This window comes from Strongylocentrotus purpuratus, unplaced genomic scaffold (assembly GCF_000002235.5).
Source record: "Strongylocentrotus purpuratus isolate Spur 01 unplaced genomic scaffold, Spur_5.0 spur5_scaffold_1, whole genome shotgun sequence".
Taxonomy (NCBI): domain Eukaryota; kingdom Metazoa; phylum Echinodermata; class Echinoidea; order Camarodonta; family Strongylocentrotidae; genus Strongylocentrotus; species Strongylocentrotus purpuratus.
In genome coordinates, this window is record NW_022145594.1 from 2,051,256 (window position 1) to 2,074,077 (window position 22,822).

A 22,822-nucleotide genomic window follows, 5' to 3' on the forward strand; every position below is an offset into this window, starting at 1 on the left:
CTGGGTCACAAATGATAGGAAAAGTATATAGTTCAAGCTTACTGCAGTTCCATTCATCTGACCCGTCATCACAGTCAGTCCCTTCATCACATACATAGTCCAGATGAACACACTGATACGCATCTGTTGCACACTCAAAACAGGGGAGTCCCGTTGCTGTGAAAGATAAAGTGAGTCAATTGAATACATGAATCAAAGAATCCTGAACTTCTCACAGCGAGATGTACCTGGTATTTGATTGGTGAATTTATTCAAGTTTATGAATTTAATAAGTTCTCACAAGCAGTAATGGGGTGTCTGGTGGATAGGGGAGGGGGAATAGGCACATGTTTCATTTGAGGCCAATACTAATTACTTCAACCCCCCCCCCCCCCCCCACAAGAAAAAGACAAAAAAGGGGGGGAAAAAAGAAGCTACTTACAATCGCATTCTCGTTCATCTGATCCATCACGGCAATCTGCCTCACCATCACAAACCCATTCAAGCTGTACACATCTGTCTGAGTAACATGGAAAGCACTCTGGATCGGAAGTTGCTAATGGAACACAAATGTAGATGTACAAATGATTATTACAAAATCTGATATCAAACTGTTTCATGAAGGTTATGTTTCAATTATTAGGGATGATGTAAATCAACAGGTGGTGTACAGTTACTACTTTGCAATAAATCAGGCTGACAGAAGAATAGCTAAATAGAGCAGGAGTCGGGCAAACTCGGACCCGGTTTTTTGCAGTGGGGCAGAGTTGTCCCTGGGTCCGAGATAGCCCGGATCCACCAAAACATATCAAGTTGCTTCAATCAAATGTACAACACATGCTCCTGCAAATTGCTCCACGCTTGATCAAAGTCCAACACTAACTAAATTCACAACCTCAACCCTAGGCTAAACATTAGGTCGAACCCTGACTCAAAGCCTAACCTTAAACCTAATTGTAACTATAATTGTAATGCAATTTCTGTTATGAAATTCATGTAAAGAAGGGAGTGACTGTCGAATGAGGATATGTTGGAGGTATGGGCCACAGATGCATCACTTCATTTGCGAAATAATTGCCTTTGGTTTGGAGCCCTACAAATATACTGGTTGCATGAGTAGTAAGAGCAAACTGCATACATGGTGTCCATTTCTGTTTAATTATGTGTTGGTTGTGAAAAGATACATTAAAAAAGACTTTCCTGTTTGAATATTTCTGAAAGCATCTGTTTAGTCTGGAATATTGTCTTTAAACAGTAAGTTAGTTCATATGGTACATGAATATATTGTTTGAACTCACTGTTGCAATTCTTTTCATCTGATGTGTCATAGCAATCATAGTCACCATCACAAACATAATCCCATGGTACACAGTCTCCAGAGTTCTCACAAAAGAAGCAGCTTGAATTACCAGCTGTAAAAAAACAATCAACAAACAATTAAAAGAATGAATAATAATAATAATAATAATACAGCATTTATTATGCGCCATCGATCTAGTAAACTATTCTGAGGCACAGAGGGATAGAATTAGAATGAGATACATAGAGAAATGAGAAGGCGGTTGGGAAAGAAAAGGAAGAAAAAAAATGCATAGATGTACAATTAACATATAATTAACTAAAATAACATGCGAACATATATATAAGGGGTATGGTCAGTAGCCCTCCAAAGTGTATTGACATTTGATGTGTATGTACATGTACATCATGTGCATGTCATCCGTTTAGAGCCAGAAGAGCATTAACTCTGTGCTTAACCCTATTTAGCCCGGGGGGGGGGGGGGGGGGGGGGGCTTTAGAAGCCCCCCCCTCGTCATTTTTCGCGATAATTTTTAAACGCAAGAAAAACCTTGCACTGAAATTTTGTGACTTTTTTCTTTCAAGTCTTGCGCATCTTTTGAAAGAAATTTTTCGAAAATTGGACCTACCATCACGAAGTCACGTGTCCTTTTGTCTTTGCATGTCAGCCCGAAAATCGTTCATTTTTGTGATTTGTGTACAAAACATATGGAAATCTCATTTTTCAAATAAAGAGATAAAACATTGGTTATTTGGTCTTGTTTATAGTTTAGGTGTTTATTTTTGGGTCAAAATAGTTGAATTATAGTTGGAAATGAAATAAAACAACAAAAACAATAAAATACATAAGTTAAAAAAACAAAGAAATACATAAGAAATTATCAAAACAATAGATAACATAAGGAATAACCCTGGTTTTTCAATTGTTTGTGTTGTATTATTATTCCAAATGGTCTAACAAATATATGTAGTGAGAAAGAATGCTTAAATATGAATAATGTCTGATTTATGGGTAAAAATGTGAATTGTATGACCTTATTTGCATAAATTACCATAAATTTGCAAATGAGTGAATTTTTCCAAAAATTGAAATTACAATAGTATTCTTTACACTTCACTTGACATGTATGCAAATTTTCGCGGCAATCGGGCGTTTCACGGCCGAGATCATAGGGGGGGGGGGGGGGGGGCCCCGGGCTATGCAGTTTCAAAATAGCCCAGGCTAAATAGGGTTAAGATGTGAGTTAACAACCTTTTGGCTCCAAATAGACGATACGTATATGTGCATCTACATATACACTGCAAGCAAGCCTATAAACACATTGGTCCTAGGATGTAAAAGCTGTGACTCCAGGGGGGGGGGGGTGTTTCACAAAGAATAAGATCGACTTTAAGTTGGATTTAAATATGGTATGTCGTTCATGCCACTGTTTGCTCTCACCATTTACTGGCATTGGTCTCTCAAGAGACGTATAAATCGTTGTCACAAATCTACAGAATTTACCTTTTTTGATAGTTCATTATTGAAGGAAAAAATATAATCTTTAGATCATAATTGAGAGACCAATAGTGAGAGCAACCAGTGGCATGAACATGCAGCCTGTCATATTTAAGTCCAACTAAAGAGAAGTGTATTGAGATTTAATGGAAAGATATGGTAGAGAAAGAAAGCAGTAAGGTTCGTCTAATTAGGAGGATGCTCAAGACAAGTAGAGTAAAGGGAGGGAGTGTCATCATGGCGCGGAAGTCAGTGAGCCCGTCGTACCAGGGAAATTGCTGACTTCATAATTAAAATGATGATGATGAACCTTCATGATTGCTGATGAGACTATTTTAGTCATTTGAAGCAAGAGTAAACAATTCATAACTGAGAAGCTTACAGGTACATCCTTTTACAGAGAAAGTGGAAACCATATTAAGTTGCTTGACTAGTGATTTGGGGCAACCTACAGCATCATTCATACATTACACAGTACAATTGTAAACGTAATTAATAAAATCCATCCATTGTAAAGAAAAAGAAATGTGAAGCACACTGTGCCTTTATTTCACTTTGTCTAGTTGCAGTGTTTCTTTGATTTGTTCTGCCTTTGTCGTTTCTTAGGCAATCTGCAGGATTTGATTTTTTTTAAAACTTTCAACTCACAATCGCAGTTAAGTTCATCTTGTCCATTGTAACAGTCTACATCACGATCACAAACCCAAGACACAGGAACACAAGGATAAGCTGACTCACACGAGATGCATGGAAGAGGTGAAACTGTAAAAAAAAAAAACTTATATCAATAATATGAAATAGGTCTGGTAAGAGTTGTGATTGACTGAAATCACTAGCTCTTTACTTTTCTTTTTTTTTGAGAACCTATATTTATGGACTTGTGAAAAATGTGGAGTACATATGGGACTGCAAACACAAACGTGCACACTGTACACCTTTAAACTATTCCTTGTAATGAATACGACAGTGTTTCAAGCACTATGCTTTTAATGGGACCTTTCTACTAGTCTTTCAAATTGATGTAAAAAAAGAATTAAAAAGATTACAAATTATCATTCATCTTTACAAATCTTGACAAGTACTCATAGGGTTGAAATTGACTTTGTTTCTAAACTCACCATCACAATCTGATTCGTCAGAGCCATCAAAGCAATCAATCTCCTTGTCACAGACCCAGTCAAAATCAATGCAGTTATTTTCATCAGGATGTGTTTGACACTCAAAGCAAGATGCTGTCACAAGAGAATTGATTCAATAATATATCAAATAAAATCTACAACATGTCAGGACTCCTCAATCCTCTCTCTCTCTCACATGGTGCACCCGCAAGCCTACTGTATATGTCAACTCTTGCAAATGAGGAGTGGGGCTTCATATTACCTTATATTTGATATTTCCCCCCAAATATTAATATCACTAGAATAAGAGCGACCTTGAATACAATTTTCTGGTGAATTAAATCATTTTGTCTTGGCACTAAAAGCTAAAAATAAGTTGAAATGTCAACATGTTAATGATTATTTATTGTCTCACTAAATAAAGTACATACATTTTACATTGATTAATAATTTTAGTGGTAGTCAATGTAAAATTTTTTTTTTTATAATTTTGCAGCATTCTACATTGCAAACTTGAAAATATGAGTGTTGTGAACTTAAAAACATACGGATGTTGCCACACTCAACGTAACAATGTTGCCATCTTAAATAGACATGTTGCACCATTTTATAGATGAGTATTGCAACCTTCAACATAATAGAGTGCATGTTGCAGCTTTGAAAATAAGAGAGTTGCAACATGAATAAATCTTTCACAAGAAAGTGAAGCAACATTCAATCTAACATTGTTGCCATCTTCCACAGAAAAGTGTTTGCAGCTTCAAAAGAAGAGAGTTGCAACATTCAAAATAAGTGAGCTATGACCTTAGTAGTGTTGCCACATTGAGCAAAAGAGTGATGCAACATTCAATTTACGAAATAGTACTGTGATATTAAATAACTTCAATCTTACCTGTGCAGTTCATCTCATCCTCTCCGTTATTGCAATCACTTTTTCCATCGCAAACCCAGTATGGATCATAAACACATTCATATTTAGATTCGCATTCAAAGCAGGAGTAGTTTCCTGGTGGGGTTGCTGGAATAAGTTTTTAAAAAATATCACATATAATGCAGTTTAGCTAATGCCAGTTTAACTAAAAGACACAAGTGCATGCTTGGAAGAAAGAAGAGTACATACATGTCGCAATGAATTACAATTGATTTGGTAGTTGATATACCAAAAACACTCAGTGCAAGAATGTTGACATCTTCAACAGAAATGTTGCACCATTTAACAGATGAGTATTGCAATAGTCAACCTAAGAGTGCATGATGCAGCTTTGACAATTAGAGAGTTCCAACATCAAAAATTAAGCAAGCTAAAATCTTTTAGAAAGGAGTAAAGCAACATTCAACCTAACATTGCTGCCATCTTCCACAACAAAATTGTGGGCCGCATATTGATATCCCCCCTTGAAACAATCAAACATTTTGTACATTGTAATCATTAGGGACTTGTGTAGTGACTTGATAAGAAGAAGATTAGGGCATCAACTGCTGCAGTGCCAGGGCTCGACTCAATGACTTCTGCATCTAAAGTCAATTGTTTAAACCACTCAACTACATCTTACCTTCACACCCGTACTCATCTTCCCCGCTATCCAGACATTGGATTTCTCCATCGCATGTATCATAGAACCAGTCATAGCAGTGAGGGGAGCCATTACATGCCACCTCAGGGCCCACGCATTCTGCAAAAGGAAAGAGGGTGTTCGTTGAAAATGTTCATGATGAGAAGATTATACAGGTGCCGTGGTCGAGACCGGCTGTGGCACTAATGTCCTTTGGCAAGACATTGATCTACATTTGCCACACTCAACCCAGGTGATGTAAATGGGTATCTGGCAGGAATTAATTCTTTGAAATGCTAAAGCGCCGTAATGGCAGCTCAGCTAAAGCCAGGGTAATAATCTCCAAGTTTGGAAGCGCTTAGTGATTGTAATAAGCGCTATATAAAAACTGAGTATTATTATCATTATTATTATACATAAGTTTGAATGTAACACCATGAGGGTTAGTCCTTATAATGACTCCTTGGTTCTTTTGTGGAGAGCCAGTGCAGAAAAAACAAAAATTTCAAAATCGCTGTTTACTTTTTAGATATTTCTGAAATGAACTATCTGGCCATATTTCAATTAAAAGAAGTTTTGCGTAACATTTTAAATGTTTCAGACACTCCTTATGAAGAATACATTATCGTGTAATAAACGTTGAACAAAAAAATGTTTTTTTTCAGAACTAGTCCACAAACAAACTCAATGAACAATTTGAACTTATGTTATTTTTTAAAAACTTGTTCTCTTCTACAGAAGAATCACCAAATTTCCTTTAAGAAATACCTCACATCATGTATAACATAAATCATATATATCAAAAGGAAAGGATATTCAGTAGATTCATGTAAGAGACACCTGTGCCTTAAAGGGACTTGGTAACATTGTTAAGATTTAAAGAGAAAATGGTGCTAAGGTAGTGAATTCAATGCAAGGTGTACAATTAAAGACCCAGTCACTTGATTCAGACTTGCTGCACAGAGTGCTTCTTACCGATAGCTGTGACTCTGAATATGATATTGAAGATGCCAGCGACAGTTTTTGGAATGGCAATTAAAAGAAAGCCTGTATTATTGGTAAGGGAGAAGTTCATGGATTCACTGATGCTTCCTACATTCCCATATCCATCTACATATCCTCGGGTTGCATTAATGTCTGTCGGGTCGGCTCCAGATCCAAAGGAGATACGAACCAGAGATAAAAGAAGGCCAGACAGATCTAGAGACACTGTCAAATTCTGCATTCAAGATTCAATATAATAAGAGGAATAGTGCAAATGAAATGTGAAACAATGGTAAACAAAGGAGAAACAGAAACGTAGAGGATCATATATTTTACAATAATTTTCATTCATAAAATTGAATATATGAGGAATTTTCAGTATCATAAGGGTAATAAGTTTGATACAACTTTGATGCACGTTATTTTGTGATAAGACATATGGTTAAAGAAGTACATGCGCTTGAAAAAGCATTATTTTGTGTTTTCATAGAAACTTAAAAGAAGCAAAAGCCTCTTGTCACATTTCCAGGGTCATTTGACAGTGTGATGTTTTATTTTGCAGTGAGGGTAAGGTTGATAATTAGGGTGAGGGTTAGGGGGAGGTGAGTTTTAAGGGGAGGGTGAAGATTAGGGCGAGGGTGAGGTTAGCTAAAGTCGGAGGATGATGGAGAGCATCAGGGTGAGGGCAAGGGTGAGAGATATGGAGAGGGGGGGGGGGTGAAGCAGAGGGTTACAGTTAGAGTGAGGTTAGGGGAGGGTGAGTGTTAGGGAAGAGTAAGGATGAGGGATAGGGTGAGGGATAGGGGGAGGGTGAGGATGAGGCTGAGTGTAAGGGGGAGGGTTAGGGTGAGGGTAAGGGGGAGGGTGAGGGTAAGGGGGAGGGTGAGGGTAAGGGGGAGGGTTAGGCTGAGGCTTAAGGTGAGGGTTAGAGAGGGGGATAAGGGGAGGGTAAGGTTAGGGGTGAGTTTAAGGGGAGGTCGAGGGTCAGGGTTAGGTGGGAGGTGAGTTTTAGGGGAGGGTAAGGGGGAGGGTGAAGATTAGGGCGAGGTGGAGGTTAGCTAATGCAAGGGTCACTCTGTGGCCTGGACCCACCCTCCTCAGAGGTCGCCAAATATCGACGTCGACTCGACGCCTAAGCCTGACCCTGACCTATTTGTTGTTGTAGTGAAGTCCTAACGTTCGTTTTTCTTCATTGGGTGAAGCTTTACTATACAAATTGATGAAATAGCTTTGACGAGTAATTTGTTTTTTCTGGTGATGTGACATCGAATCCAATCGGTCGCCTTGTTTGTTCAGGTGATGTGACATCGAAGCCACTACCGGTCGCGTCGAAAATATGTTGAAATCATGTCGAAATCGTGCGTTTCAAAACAACTATTTAATTTTTATTCCGGTCACTCATGCACTCGCATGATTTATCAAAACCGTTTAGCATTTCTCGCTCCGGTTAACCGTTATTTGCATACATTTTGGAATGTGCTAATAGCCGATGATAAAGATAATCAAAGAAACCGCAGTGTAATATTACACCCTGGCCACTGCGCGCTAGCTTTCTGGCAGCAGTTATCCCCATGAATGAATTTGTAAACAATAAAACAACCAGCCCCCTTCTCTCTTTTCTCACCCTCTTTATTCCCTTCTCTCTGCAATGTGTTCATCGCTCATGTACCTTTTCTTATTACTGCACTCTCAGCTCACAACTTTCTAAATGTTTACACATTCGATGGTCAGTTCCTCTCACATCCCTTCTCCCCCGAGTCTCTCTCTCTCTCTCTTTCAATATTAATATCCATCCCTTGCCGACTCGCCCCCTAAAATAATGTTCATATATAAATAAAATACAAAAATATTGATAACAATAATAATTGAAGTTTTAGAAATATCAATCAACAAAGTCTTGGATATTATTTGTGAGTAATTTAAGTTTTTGATCATTCTTCAATTCAGCCGATTTACACAGCCACCCTTTCTTACTTCGATCTTCACTCATGTCCCTGCCTCGTCCATGCTAGGGACATGCAGGGACATGCTAGCCCATATGCATGCTCTCTCAGTCACACACACATGTACACACAAACCTCCGGCGCCCAAATACACTGTACATACACACAGATGGAGAGCTCATGCTTGTCACATCATAGACCTAGGTCTATGGTCACATGCACACATGTGGGCGTGGCTTCTTGACCTCCCACTGAACTGGGTACGGTGAAAGCACGCGCGGTCACCAACCTGTAATTTATGCTGGTATCAAACTCCACCCACATAGCTAGAGAACCTTCCTGATTGGTCACTAACTTGGATCAGCTCATTGCAGGGTGTGTCTTGGGTGTGTGTGATACACACTTCCACATAATTTCATATGGCAATGATACATGCAGGGAGCTCTCTCCCTGACCATGTGCAAACATTGCATTGCAAAGGCATATATAAACACGTCACAGATCAGCTATCTTCACAGAGTAACTTTGCAAGGTTAATCATGATATCAAATTCAGATGAGGAATAATAAGACATGTTTTATGTTGTTTATTACTGGTCTCTGTTTATCAGGATGACCCAATTTGTGCCATAGTCCGGGGCTGGGAATGCTCAGCCCGACAGTCTGAAGACCAGCAGGGTTCCGAGCTACAGCACTATTAAAAATACTGTATTTTCACTTTTTCAGATTATTATTAAACGGTTAAACGAAACCGCCCGTATACTTTTAACGGTTAACCGTTTAGCACAAAAACCGTAATGACTCAGGCTTAGGTGAAACAGTGGTGAAGCTTGAACTATGCAAATGGTCAGTATGGTGAAACAGTGGTGAAGCTTCAGACCGGCCGAAAACTTACAAAAGTGAAGCCTCACCTATGGAAAACTGACACAAGTGAAGCCTCACCTATGTAAAACTGACAAAAGTGAAGCATCACCTATGCAAATAATTCAAAGGGTGAAGCCTGGACTAACACATTTGCTGATAAGAGTGATGCTTTGCCTTTGTTTTTTGTAAAGCACATGAAGTGATGGTGAAACCCTGAGGTTACAAATAATTGGCTCAGGTGAAGAAAGGTGATGACCTGAGGAGGGTGGGTCCAGGCCACAGAGTGACCCTTGCATAAAGTCGGAGGATGATGGAGAGCATGAGGGTGAGGGCAAGGGTGAGAGATATGGAGAGGGGGGGGGGGGGTGAAGCAGAGGGTTACAGTGAGAGTTAGAGTGAGGTAAGGGGAGGGTGAGTGTTAGGGAAGGGTAAGGATGAGGGATAGGTAAGGGTAAGGGTGAGGCTGAGGGTAAGGGGGAGGGTTAGGCTCAGGCTTAAGGTAAGGATTAGAGAGGGAGATAAGGGGAGGGTAAGGTTAGGGGTGAGTTTCAGGGGAGGTCGAGGGTCAGGGTTAGGGGATGGTCAGAGGAGGTTAAGGGTAAATGTGAGGTCGAGGGTTTGAGGGAGGGGAGGGTGAGGATGAGAGTTAGGGGAGGGTAAGGGCGAGGCTGAGGATTAGTTGAGGGCGAGGGTTAGGGGAGGGTGAGGGTTAGGGGGAAGGGTGAGGGTTAGGGTTAAGAAGAGGGCTAGGGTTAGGGTGAGGGTTAGGGTGAGGGTTAAAGCAAGAAGAGTTAGGGAATGGGTGAAGGTGATTGTTTTGGTTATGGTGAAGGCAAGAGTGGGGACGAGGATGAACTTGACAGTAAGGGTGATGATGATTAGGGCGAGAGAAAGGGATAGGTTTAAGGTTTAGGTTACTTGGGTTTGGGTTATAAGAATGAAGGGTAACCTGTATCTCGATATATAGCGTGGTTCCAGGATCTGAGTTGAAGCCATAATGAGTAAAATCATAGATGTTACTAGCTGGTGTATCACGATCATCAAGAATCCTCTCTGATACATATCCTTCACTAAAGAGCTGCCACTCTCCAGTCTGAATGTCAACATTTTCTAGGGTATAACAAAAAGACAGTGAGAAAGAATGAGAAAATGTTATATTTAGGTCATGCATACAAGCTTAATATACATGTAGGCTAAACATTAAATACAGAACTGAAGTAGTCTGCAGACACAGACTCTGATTTGACACTTTAAACCAATTTATATAGCCTTAAGCAGAGAATAGCTCTGTCAATCTCTGTCCATGTCCGGAGCAATTAAAGTAAAGCGCCTAGCAGTATGCAGGTTCATATTTCCATTGTATACGATCATAAAAATAATCATAGACCTATATGTATGAATAATAAACTCTGTAGTTGGAATTCATCTAAAATCTTTTAAACTGATGCTCGGCCTAAATTCACGTTTAACACAATGCAAACATTTACGGTGTCCCTTCCTTGTTACAATATGAAATTAGACCAAAGGCCAGATTTATATTTTAGCAAATTTGGATAGCGTGTTCCCCACAGAGACAGTAAGCTTTGTCTCCCCCTTCTGTTAGAAACTTACCAATAAATTGAGAGTGGTTGCAGAGACCCTCTGTTTCATCCTCTCCTCCTGGACAATCATTGTAGAAGTTACAGACTTGCAGGCCAATCAGACATGTTGAGGTATTACTACAGGCAAGACATCCTTAGGATAGAGAAGAAAAGTGAAGAAAATAGGCAAGTCAGTGAAAGTAATTAATTAAAGGAAGGCAAAACAATTCAAAAAAGCCATAGAAGTTGATAATTTTCTAAAGGTCTAAAGAAACAGATTTTGTTCCTCAAATTTGCACTAGTAATTTTTTGTATAACTCCTAAAAAAAGTTTAAAGCAGATCAATAAGTATATTGAATGAACCGACACATATTGAAATTACGAAACACAGCAATGAATGTCCAATTGTTACATGAAAATAGTGATTTTGAATTACCGTCTGTATTGTCAATTTAATGACATTGATACGAAGTAAAATGGAATGAATGCATGAATAAATAAATTGATAAATGAATAAACGTAACAATAAAAAAAGAGAAATAATAAATAAATATGTGAATAAATAGAATTGTTGTGGACTAGTGGATAAGTCACCCTACTGTAGATCACAAGGTATGGGTTCGAGTCCCGCCGCGGTACTAATGTCCTTTGGCAAGACCTTAATCTACATTTGCCACTCTCCAACCAGGTGTCAAATGGGTACCTGGTAGGATGCGAAAGTTAATGTGGTTGGATGAGCAAGTGGCGCTTGTAAAATGGCGACTGGCTAGAATGCTCCCCAGGGAGTGGATAATGTGCATACATTGTGTGCGGGTAAGCCTGAATCCGATGACCGGGGTAATAATATATATCTGCAGAGCGCATTGAGAGGGCCTACAGTCCTGAAATGAACTATTGTAAATTATACATATAAAATGAGAATATAAATAAAGAGTAAAATGGAGGGAATATAAATTTAAAGAGGTATCTTACCTGTACAGTTAAATTCATCTGCACCACTAGGGCAGTCATATATTCCATCACATACATCGCTTGCATTGAAACATGTAGTATCATCAAAGAAACACAGATACTCGTCTTCCCCACAATCTGTTAAAGGAAATGTAAAACAATAACGATGTCATTTTAGGGTCTGTTTGTGGTGGCGATTATAATGATGATGATGATGATGATGATGACAACAGGAAAAGGGAACTTGAATTCAAATATTTTAAACATTCACTATAACATATATACATGTAAAACAAAATAATTATCTTACGATATTAAACAGAGCTTTTACCTGGTTTTGTTTCTTTACTTTTGTTTTAAACTGTTTAACGTAGTTCTTATCTATAACATATTCACCAAAACTAATCAATATGATTACCGAGAAATTAACTAACATGCCTTTATCATATCCATTTATTAAAGTCTTCTCATTCATGTTAAATATCTAATGCCCCCCCCCCACAAAATATATCAAACATGTTTAAAAAATTTAAAACACAATTATCTTTTTACACTCTAGCATCATTTGCTGTGATGTTTCAATGGTGTACCAATCTTCACATACATACAATTTTTTAATTTTCCATTTACGAAGGTCATATTTTGACGATAAAAACATATGCAAAAGTTTAAAGTTAAATTGTGTAATTCTGTTATTTTGTCATTTGAGCTTTGAACTTACCGTTGCAACCAGCTTCGTCTACTCCATTGTAACAGTCCCCAAAACCATCACAAACCCAAGCCTCAGGAACACAAGGCCAATCTGAATCACACTGGAAGCATGGAAGAGGTGTACCTGTATCAAAACACATTAGCACATATCAATAAAATAAAAAAGGTTAGACCTAGGCCTTGTCTGGTAAAGAGTTGCAACTGCAATCAATAGCTCGATCTTTACTGTTTACACATTACTGTTACACTATGACAGGATAGATACACAAAATGAATCCAGTCATGATATTACTTTTTTTGTTGAGAACCTGTATTTATGGACTTGTGCGAAATGTGAAGTACGTATGGGACTGTAAACACACATATGCAAGCTCCAGAGTTTTTAGCTATTCCTTGTGATGAAAACGAGGGTGATTTTAAAAACTATGCTTTTCATGGGACCTTTTTACTAGTCTTTCAAATTGATATAAAAAGAATGAAAAAGTTAACAAAGTATCATTCATCTTTGCACATCTGTACAAAATTTCACAGGGTTGAAATTCACTTTGTTTCTAAACTCACCATCACAATCTACTTCATCAGTGCCATTGAAGCAATCAATCTCGCCGTCACAGACAGAGTCCCACCCAATGCAGTTACCATAGAAAGGATGCGTTTGGCACTCAAAGCAATTCACTGTCGCAAGAGAAATGATTCGATAATTTATCAAGTAAAATATATAACATGCCAATTCTTGCAAATAAGAATGACGGGCTTCATATTGTACAAATACACTTGAGGATCTAGCTGAAACTATTCGCATCGAAGGAACATCAATAGTACTGATGATGTTCCTCAGTGCGAATATTTTTAGCTTGTTCCAAAAATGAGTCATTGTTTATTTGTTTTATATCCCTTCCATCTATATCATTCCTTGTATATACTTCTGTAATAACATGTACCGTGTTCAAATTCACATCACATTCAGAAAAGAAATAAAAGAAAATTGCATGGCTCAATAAAACATTGAAGGATGTAAATATGTTTAGCAAGCGCCATGCCGCCCATACAGGTACTGCATTATTGCAGTCCAGTTATTGCTCAGCTTAAATTGCATTGTACGATCGAACGCCCTGACACCACTGGAGTTGCCCGTGCGGAGGCATTTGAAATCCAGTACGCTAAAATTGTTGCCATCTTCCACAGAAAAGTGTTGCAGCTTCAAAACAAGAGAGTTGCAACATTCAAAATAAGTGAGCTGTGACCTTCTACATAATAGTGTTGCCACATTGAGCAAAAGAGTGATGCAACACTAAATTTACAAAATAGTACTGTGATATTAAACAACTTCAATCTTACCCGTGCAGTTCATCTCATCCTCTCCGTTATAGCAATCACTGTATCCATCGCAAATCCATTCTGGATCTTCAACACACGGAAAGGAAGACTCACAATCATAGCAGGTGGAGTTTGCTGGGGGGGTTGCTGGAATAAAGTTTTACAAGAAGATAACATACAATGCACTTTATACAGTTAATGCTATTTTAACTAAAATTCACAAGTGTGTGCAAAAAATAAGGGTACATACATGTCGCTATGAATTACAATTGTTTCGGTAGTTGATATACAAAATCCCTGATTTTTCAAATTTTGCTGCATTTTACGTTGCAAACTAGGAAAATAGGAGTGTTGAAACCCTGAAGCACGAATGTTGGGACATTTAACAGAGTGTTGCATTATTCAACCTTAGAATGCATGTTGCAGCCTTGAAAATAAAAGAGTTCTAACATTAAAAATTAAACAAGCTAAAATCTTTCAGAAAGGAGTGAAGCAACATTCAACCTTAAAAATGCTGCCATCATCCTCAGAAAAGTTGTGGGCAGCATATTGATATCCCCTGGAAACAATCAAACAATTTTTTACATAAAGCCATATGCCATCAACTGCTGCAGTGCCAGGGATTGATTCCATTACCTTCGCATCTAAAGTCAAATGTTTAAACCACTCAACTACATTTCACCATCACGCCCAAGCTTAACACGTCTTCCCTGATATCCAGCTATTTGATTTCTCCATATCACATTTATCATTCCTCCTTCTCCTATTCCTCCTCTTCAGTATCTTACCTTCACACCCAAACTCATCTTCCCTGCTATCCAGACATTGGATTTCTCCATATCACATTAATCAATCCTTCTCCTCCTCCTCCTCCTTTTCAGTATCTTACCTTCACAACCGTACTCATCCTCCTGGCTATCCAGACATTGGATTTCTTCATCACATATATCATCAAACAAGTTGTAGCAGTGAGGGGAGCCATTACATGCTACTTCGGGGCTCACACATTCTGCAAAAGGAAAGAAGGCGTTCTTTGAATATTTTCATGATGAGAAGATCATATATCAGTGTGTTAGTCCTTAAAATGACTGTTGGTTCTTTTGTGGATAAGAGCCAGTGCTGAAAAGAACTGAGGCTCATATACCGATAGTCGTTTTCTTGTGGAATATTTCTGAAAGGAACTTTGGCCATATTTAAAAAAAAGTTATGCTTGACATTTGGAACATTTACCGGTAAGACATTTCTGATTAAGAAAACAGTTAGTATCATGTCATAAACATAAACACATTTTTTCTTCTTCAGAACTGGTCCGAAAGAATGCTATAGTAATGAAGAGATACACTATCAATATATAGTGAACAGAGAAAACCGATCTCGACTAGCACTTGTGCTAACTTTCGTATAAATGTGTTTTATGTGGGCATTAATTAAGCTTTTGCAGTAATTCATTGTTTTGTACATTATGTACAGTTTGTATTTTATTGTTTTGCCTTGCATACTTTGTTTCATGATGTACATATATTTTGTTGTTGTTCATACAACTTTTAACTTCAAACTTCAGAAAACTTCAATGAACAATTTGAACTTCAATTATTGTACGAACTGGTGATTCTTCTCCAGAAGAATCAACAATAATGGTAGTCCATTTACAAACAGCTCACATCATTTTTAAATTATATATATCAAAAGAAAATGACATGGGGAATTTGACAATATTTGGGTGTTTATGCAATGACAGGTGTTGTCAATCACCAGGCTTAGTCTTCAGTTTTATGACCTACAGGCCTCATGTATTACTCTGCATTTTTCACCAGTCCCCCATATCGAAAAAGTCAATATCATTAGTTTCCCTCAACTGAAGACTCTTCAAGAGACTGAAGTGGGACGGTCATTTCTTGATTGGACCAAGGATTTCCTGTAAGCGAGACTTGTACAGCCATTAATATGTTTACACAAAGACTGGTGTCAACGAATTCTGACATAGTACACATGGAAACTGAAGACAATCTCCCTTTAAATTAATCAAAATGAAAAACATGTCCTACGTTATAAAAAAAACAATATTTGTACAAGAGATTCTGAATTTATAAACCCCTCAATACATATACATGTACTATGCTTCAATTAAAGAGCTGAACATAGATGGGTATATAACCCAGTCACTTGATTCAGACTTGCTGCACACAGTGCTTCTTACCGATAGCTGTGACTCTGAATATGATATTGAAGATGCCAATGACAGTTTTTGGAATGGCAATTAAAAGAAAGCCTGTATTATTGGTAAGGGAGAAGTTCAAGGAGTTGCTGATGCTTGCTGCATTCCCATATCCATCTACATATGCTCGGGTAGCATTAAGGTCCGTCGGGTCGGCTCCAGATCCAAAGGAGATACGAACCAGGGGTACAAGAGAGCCAGACAGAGACACTGTCAAATTCTGCATTCAAGATTTTTGAAAAAATAGGAATAGTGCAAATGAAATGTGAAACAATGGTAAACGAATGAGAAACAGAAACGTAAAGGATCAAAAGGAAACAATCATATATTTTACAATAATGTTCATTCATAAAATTGAAAATATGAGAGATTTTTAGTATCATAAGGGTAATAAGTTTGATACAACTTTGATACACATCATTTTGTAATAAGATATATGGTTAAAGAAGTACAGGCGCCTGAAAAAGCATTGTTTTGTGTTTTCATAGAAACTTGAAAGAAGCAAAAACCTCGTCACATTTCTAGGGTCATTCGACAGTGTGATGCTTTATTTTGCAGTGAGGGTTAGGGTGAGGGTTAGGGGGAGGGATAGGGGAAGGGTAGAGTAAGGCTGAGAGTGAAGGTAAAGGTGAGGGTTAGGATAAGGGTACAGGTGTGGGTAAGAGTGAGGGTTAGGGGGAGGGTGTGGTTATGGGGAGGTTAAGAGTGAGGGTTAGGGTGAGGTTTAGAGTGAGGGATAGGGGAAGGGTAGAGTAAGGCTGAGAGTGAAGGTAAAGGTGAGGGTTAGGATAAGGGTAAAGGTGTGGGTAAGGGTGAGGGTTAGGGTAAGAGTGAGGGTACGGTGAGGGCAAGTTACAAGATCGGCTATCACAATCTTCAAGAAGTCTCTCCTTAACAAAAAGCTAGGTTGAGGTCTAGGGTTGCGAGGGTGAGGTTGAGGGCGAGGGTGAGGGTGAGAGTAAGGTTGAGGGTAAGGGGCAGATGGGTTAGGGGAGAGTAAGGATGAGGGTTAGGGTGAGGGATATAGGGGGAGGGTGAGGTTTAGGGCGAGGGTAAGGGTGAGGGTAAGGGTTAGGGTTAGGGGGAAGGTGAGTGTTAGGGGGAGGGTTGGTTTAAGGATAAGTTTGTTAGGGAGAGAAAGGGTGAGGGTTAGGGTGAGGGTTAGAGTAAAGTTGAGGCTGGGGGAGGATGAGAAGAGGATGTGGGTGAGGGTGAGGTTTAGGGCGAGGGTGAGGGTAAGGGTGAGGGGGACGGTGAGGGGAGGGTAAGGGGTGGGTGAGTTTTAGGGCGAGGGTAAGGGTGAGGTGAGGTTGAGGTAATTGTTAATGGGCAGGGTTAGGTTTAGGGCTAGGATGAGGATGAGAGCTAGGGGAGGGTAAGGGTGAGGGTAAGGGTAAGGGTTAGGGTGAAGGTTAGGGGAGGGTGAAGGTTAGAGTGAGGTTAGCGTTAAGTCTGAGGATGATGGAGAGCATGAGGATGAGGGCAAGGGTGAAGGATACAGGGGGTGAAGCAGAGGGTTACAGTGAGGGTTAGAGCGAGGTTAGGGGATGGTGAGTGTTAGGGAAGGGTAAGGATGAGGGTTAGGGTAAGGGATAGGTAAGGGTGAGGCTGAGAGTAAGGGGAGGGTTAGGCTCAGGCTTAAGGTGAGGGTAAGAGAGGGGGAAAAGGGGAGGGTAAGGTTAGGGGTGAGTTTAAGGGGAGGTCGAGGGTCAGGGTTAGGGGAGGGTCAGGGGAGGGTAAGGGTAAATGTGAGGTTGAGGGTTAGAGGGAGGGGAGGGGAGGGTGAGGGTGAGGGGAGGGTAAGGGCGAAGTCGTGGATTAGTTGAGGGCGAGGGTTAGGTGAGGGTTAGGGAGAAGGGTGAGTGTAAGTGATAAGAAGAGGGCTAGGGTTAGGGTGAGCTAGGTTAGGGTGAGAGTTAAGGCAAGGAGAGTTAGGGAATGGGTGAAGGTGATTTTTGGGGTTAAGGTGAAGGCAAGAGTGGGGACGAGGATGAACTTGTGATTAAGTGTGATGATGATTACGGCAAGGGTAAGGGATAGGTTTAAGGTTTAGGTTACTTGGGTTTGTGTTATAAGAATGAAGGGTAACCTGTATCTCGATATAAAGCGTGGTTCCAGGATCTGAGTTGAAGCCATAATGAGTAAAATCATAGATGTTACTAGCTGGTGTATCACGATCATCAAGAATCCTCTCTGATACATAACCTTCACTAAAGAGCTGCCACTCTCCAGTCTTAATCTCAATATTGTCTAGGGTATAACAAATAGATAGAGAGAAAGAATGAGAACATTTTATATTTAGGTCATGCATACAAGCTTAATGTACATGTACATGTAGGCTAAACCTTAAATACAGAACTGAAGTAGTCTGCAGACACAGACTCTGATTTGACACTTTAAACCAATTTATATAGCCTTAAGCAGAGAATAGCTCTGTCAATCTATGTCCATGTGCGGAGCAATTAAAGTAAAGCACCTAGCAGTATGCAGCTTCATATTTCCATTGTGTACGATCATAAAAATAATCATAGACCCACATGTATGAATGATAAACTCTGTGTTTGGAATTCTTCTAATTTCTGTTAAGCTACCTGATGCTCGGTGTAAATTCACGTTTAACACAATGAAAACATTTACGGTGCCCCTTCCTTTGTTATAATATGAATTTAGACCAAAGGCCAGATTTATATTTTAGCAAATTTGCATAGTGTGTTCACAGAGACAGTAAGCTTTGTCTCCCCCTCCTGTAATATTTAGAAACTTACCGATAAATTGAGAGTGGTTGCAGAGACCCTCTGTTTCATCTTCTCCTCCTGGACAATCATTATAGAAGTTACAGACTTGCAGGCCGATTAGACAATCAGAGGTATCACTACAGGCAAGACATCCTTAGGATAGAGAAGAAAAGTGAAGAAAACAGGCAAGTCAGTGAAAATAATTAATTAAAGAAAGGCAAAACAATTCAAAAAAGCCGTAGAAGTTGATAATTTTCTAAAGGTCTAAAAAAGCAGATTTTGTTCCACAAATTTGCACCAGTAATTTTTTGTACAACTCCTAAAAAAGTTTTAAAGCAGATCAGTAAGTATATTGAATGAGCCAACACATATTTAAATTACGAAACCCAGCAAAAAAGGTCCAATTGTTACATGAAAATAGTGATTTTAAATTCCAGTCTGTATCTTCAATATAATGACATTAATATGAAGTAAAATGAAATTAATACACAAAGAAATAAATTGATAAAGGAATAAACGTAACAATAAAAAAATAATAAATAAGTATATGAATAAATAATTCAAATAAATTATACATATAAAATTAAAAGATAAATAAAGGGGAAAATGAAGGGGAATATAAAGTTAAAGAGGAATAGTACCTGTACAGTTAAATTCATCTGCACCACTAGGGCAGTCATATATTCCATCACATACATCGCTTGCATTGAAACATGTAGTATCATCAAAGAAACATGGATACTCGTCTTCTCCACAATCTGTTATAGGAAATGTAAAACAATAACAATCTCATGTTAGGGTTTGTATATCGTGGTGATTATAATAATGATGATGACAACAGGAAAAGGGAACTTTAATTCACATATTTTAAACATTCACCATATTAACATATATACATGTAAAACAAAATAATTATCTTAGCATATCAAAGCTTTTATCTGTCTTTCATTAAACTTTGCTTATGTTTCAATATGTTTAACATAGTTCTTATAAATATCATATTATTAAAGTATTCTCATTCATGTTAATATTTAATGCCCCCCCAAAAAATATATCAAACATGTTACAATTTGCTGTGATGTTTCAATGGTATACCAATCTTCACATACATAATAATTTTTAATTTTTCCATTTATGAAGGTCATATTTTGATGGTAAAAACATATGCAAAAGTTAAAAATTAAATTGTTTGATTCTGTTATTTTGTCATTTGAGCTTGCATGGAACTGACCGTTGCAATCAGCTTCGTCTTCTCCATTGTAACAGTCGGCAACACCATCACAAATCCAAGAATCATAAACACAAGACCAATCTGAATCACACTGGACGCATGGAAGAGGTGTACCTGTAACAAAATACATTAGCTCATATCAATAAAATGGAAAAGGTTAGACCTAGGCCCTGTCTGGTAAAGAGTTGGGACAGTGATCAATAGCTCCTACTTTACTGTTATACTATGACAAGATGGACAACAAAATGAATCCAGTCATGATATTATTTTTTTTTTGAGAACCTGTATTTATGGACTTGTGCGAAATGAGAAGTACGTATGGGACTGTAAACACACATATGCAAGCTCCAGAGTTTTCAGCTATTCCTTGTGATAAATACGAGGGTGTTTTGAGAACTACCCCTATAGAAATTTAAGTTCGTCGCGAACTCGTATTATGCTCGTAGTAAGCTTAATAAGATTGGTTTTTAGGCTTTAAGCTCGTAACACGCTTCCAGGACGCTAGTAACGACCTTACAAAATCTTGGCGAGCTCGTGGCGAACTCGCGGGTAAAAGGGGGACCTCATGGTGAGCTTGGGGAGTAAACTGGGGAGCTTGTAGAGAGCTCGTGGATAAAATGGGGAGCTTGTGGCGAGCTTGTTGGTAAAAGGGGGAGCTCATGGCGAGCTCGTGGGTAAAAGGGGGAGTTCATGGCGAGCTCAAGGTTAAACTGGGGAGCTCGTGGCGAGCTCGGGGTTAAACTCTGAAGCTCGTGGCGAACTCGGGGGTAAACTGGGAGCTTTTGGTGCGCTCGGGGGTTTATTGGGGAGCTCGCCACAACTTTGGGGGTAAACTGGGGAGCTGGTGGCGAGCTCACTGGAAAATGGGGGATATTTCGCCACGAGTTCTGGGAAAATGGGGGAGCTGACAGGAAAAAGGGGGAGCTCACCACGATCTCACTGGTAAACAGGTGATCGAGCTCCCAGGAAAACAGTTGGGTATACAGTGTGAGTCAAAAAAAAGTTTACACCTAAAAAATTGCTAATTATTTTAAAAATCATCTGTGAACAGTAAATTATTATTCATCCTATAAAAGAGTGTTTTATCCTGAATCATTTAGCATCATTTTTGTGTGGTATGTGTTCACGCTTGGATGAACAGGAGGCATTGTATGCGAGAGTGCAAAAATCGACTTGCGCCAAAGTTGCTTATGTGATCTTTGAATAAAACAATTGCGATATGGGTATTATTTCGGTCATAACAGATCAACATAACATCCTGAACAAAATTAATCATGCCACACATATCAAAAATCGAATATAAAATATCTACGAACATTGTTAGTGTCTGTGCGTGTGACTTTGCTTTCCTACATAAAACAAATTCGATGCATTTCATTTGATACATTCAATTCATTCTCGCACTCCGCTGATCCCAACATAATACATACTGTAGGCATCACTTTGGCGCAAGTCGATTTTTGCACTTTCACAAACAATGCCTCCTGTTCATCCAAGCGTGAACACATACCACACAAAAGTGATACCAAACGATTTGGAATAAAACACTCTTTCATGAGATGTATAATAATTTACTGTTCATAAATGATTTTTAAAATAATTAGCAATTTTCTAGCTGTAAACTTTTTTTGGACTCACACGCTTTACATGTATATGTATTTTAAAGTTCCCTTCAGGATGCCCATTTCTTTTATTTATTCTATTAATATATATACATGTATTGTTTAAATGTCTTGGGCCAAGGAAAATGAGTTCCTACTTCCTATTTTCTTGTCTCCACCAGCATCCTTTTGATGTAATTTTTGTTTTAATACAAAATATTGATCTGAAGATATCTCTTACCTGAAATAATTAAGGTAAACAAATGCATACTTTATTATTTTGATACATTTTTGAGCCTCTTTGTCAGAACATACATTGTATATGCAATTACATTGAAAGTTCAGAAAATTTGTGTTAAAATTGAAACAATAGCTTTTTCATGCTGAAGTAACCTGTCAAATTACTTGTAAATGTAATTAAATTCTTTGAAGTTTTTTGAACTTGTAAACTTGGAATCAAAATCAGTAGAATGGAAAAGCCTGATATACAACCTACCCAACAAAGTTGCAAAATTTCTCATGAATTCGCTTTCAGATACACTTAATACGAATGCAAACCTTACTAGATGGGGTAAAAGGGCATCAGCAAACTGTAAAAAATGTGAAAATAGAGAAACAGTACACCATGCATTGAACGCATGCCCTGTGTCACTTGACGAGGGACGCTATACTTGGCGCCATGACAACATACTTTTGTATCTTGCCGAAATTATTCAAGAAGGCATCGCCTCTCATAGCGACACTATTATGTACACAGACCTGAAAGTAGAGCGATGGACAAAAGAAGGCATCTCCACAATTCCACTAGAGTGTACCCAAACCAACCTCATCCCAGACATTTGTGTTTTTGGAAGAACTTAAAGAAAATCCTCATACTGGAATTGTCAGTTCCCTTTGAAATGAATGTAGTTAAGGCACATGAATATTAATCGAACAAATATGCCCCGTTAGTTGCCGATATACAGGCTAATGGATATTCTGTGGTGTATCTTCCGTTGGAAATCGGCTCTAGAGGTCATATTTCGCCAGAGAATGTGACGAGGCTAAAGCAGCTGTTGAAAGAAATGGGAAAACCTGTCAATGCGAAACAAGTTCGACATACTCTATCCAAACTATCTATTGTTTCTTCGTTTGTCATCTACTACTCAAAGAATGCCAATAAATGGGAAACCAAAATTCCCCTTCGCATTTCAAGTATGTAATTACTCACACACACAAATTGGTTAATACACCTTGTAACCAGT

At 38.6% G+C, this 22,822-nt stretch overlaps 1 protein-coding gene across 3 annotated transcripts in view; it reads right to left on the reverse strand.

Annotated features, from left to right (window-relative positions):
- The window catches only part of LOC755356, a 90,372-nt gene that overhangs the window by 25,921 nt on the left and 41,629 nt on the right, over positions 1-22,822 (reverse strand). For all 3 annotated transcript variants that reach the window (XM_030977476.1, XM_030977477.1, XM_030977478.1), the window contains 20 exons: positions 19,978-20,091; positions 19,388-19,504; positions 18,777-18,899; positions 18,101-18,261; positions 15,994-16,231; positions 14,686-14,805; positions 13,818-13,943; positions 13,041-13,154; positions 12,490-12,603; positions 11,790-11,906; positions 10,849-10,971; positions 10,187-10,347; positions 6,423-6,666; positions 5,448-5,567; positions 4,787-4,912; positions 3,895-4,008; positions 3,425-3,538; positions 1,278-1,391; positions 422-535; positions 43-156 (listed from right to left, as the gene is read on the reverse strand). In XM_030977476.1, coding sequence (XP_030833336.1) covers positions 43-156; positions 422-535; positions 1,278-1,391; positions 3,425-3,538; positions 3,895-4,008; positions 4,787-4,912; positions 5,448-5,567; positions 6,423-6,666; positions 10,187-10,347; positions 10,849-10,971; positions 11,790-11,906; positions 12,490-12,603; positions 13,041-13,154; positions 13,818-13,943; positions 14,686-14,805; positions 15,994-16,231; positions 18,101-18,261; positions 18,777-18,899; positions 19,388-19,504; positions 19,978-20,091 — 2,688 coding nt within the window. The remainder of the gene's footprint in view (positions 1-42; positions 157-421; positions 536-1,277; positions 1,392-3,424; positions 3,539-3,894; positions 4,009-4,786; positions 4,913-5,447; positions 5,568-6,422; positions 6,667-10,186; positions 10,348-10,848; positions 10,972-11,789; positions 11,907-12,489; positions 12,604-13,040; positions 13,155-13,817; positions 13,944-14,685; positions 14,806-15,993; positions 16,232-18,100; positions 18,262-18,776; positions 18,900-19,387; positions 19,505-19,977; positions 20,092-22,822) is intronic.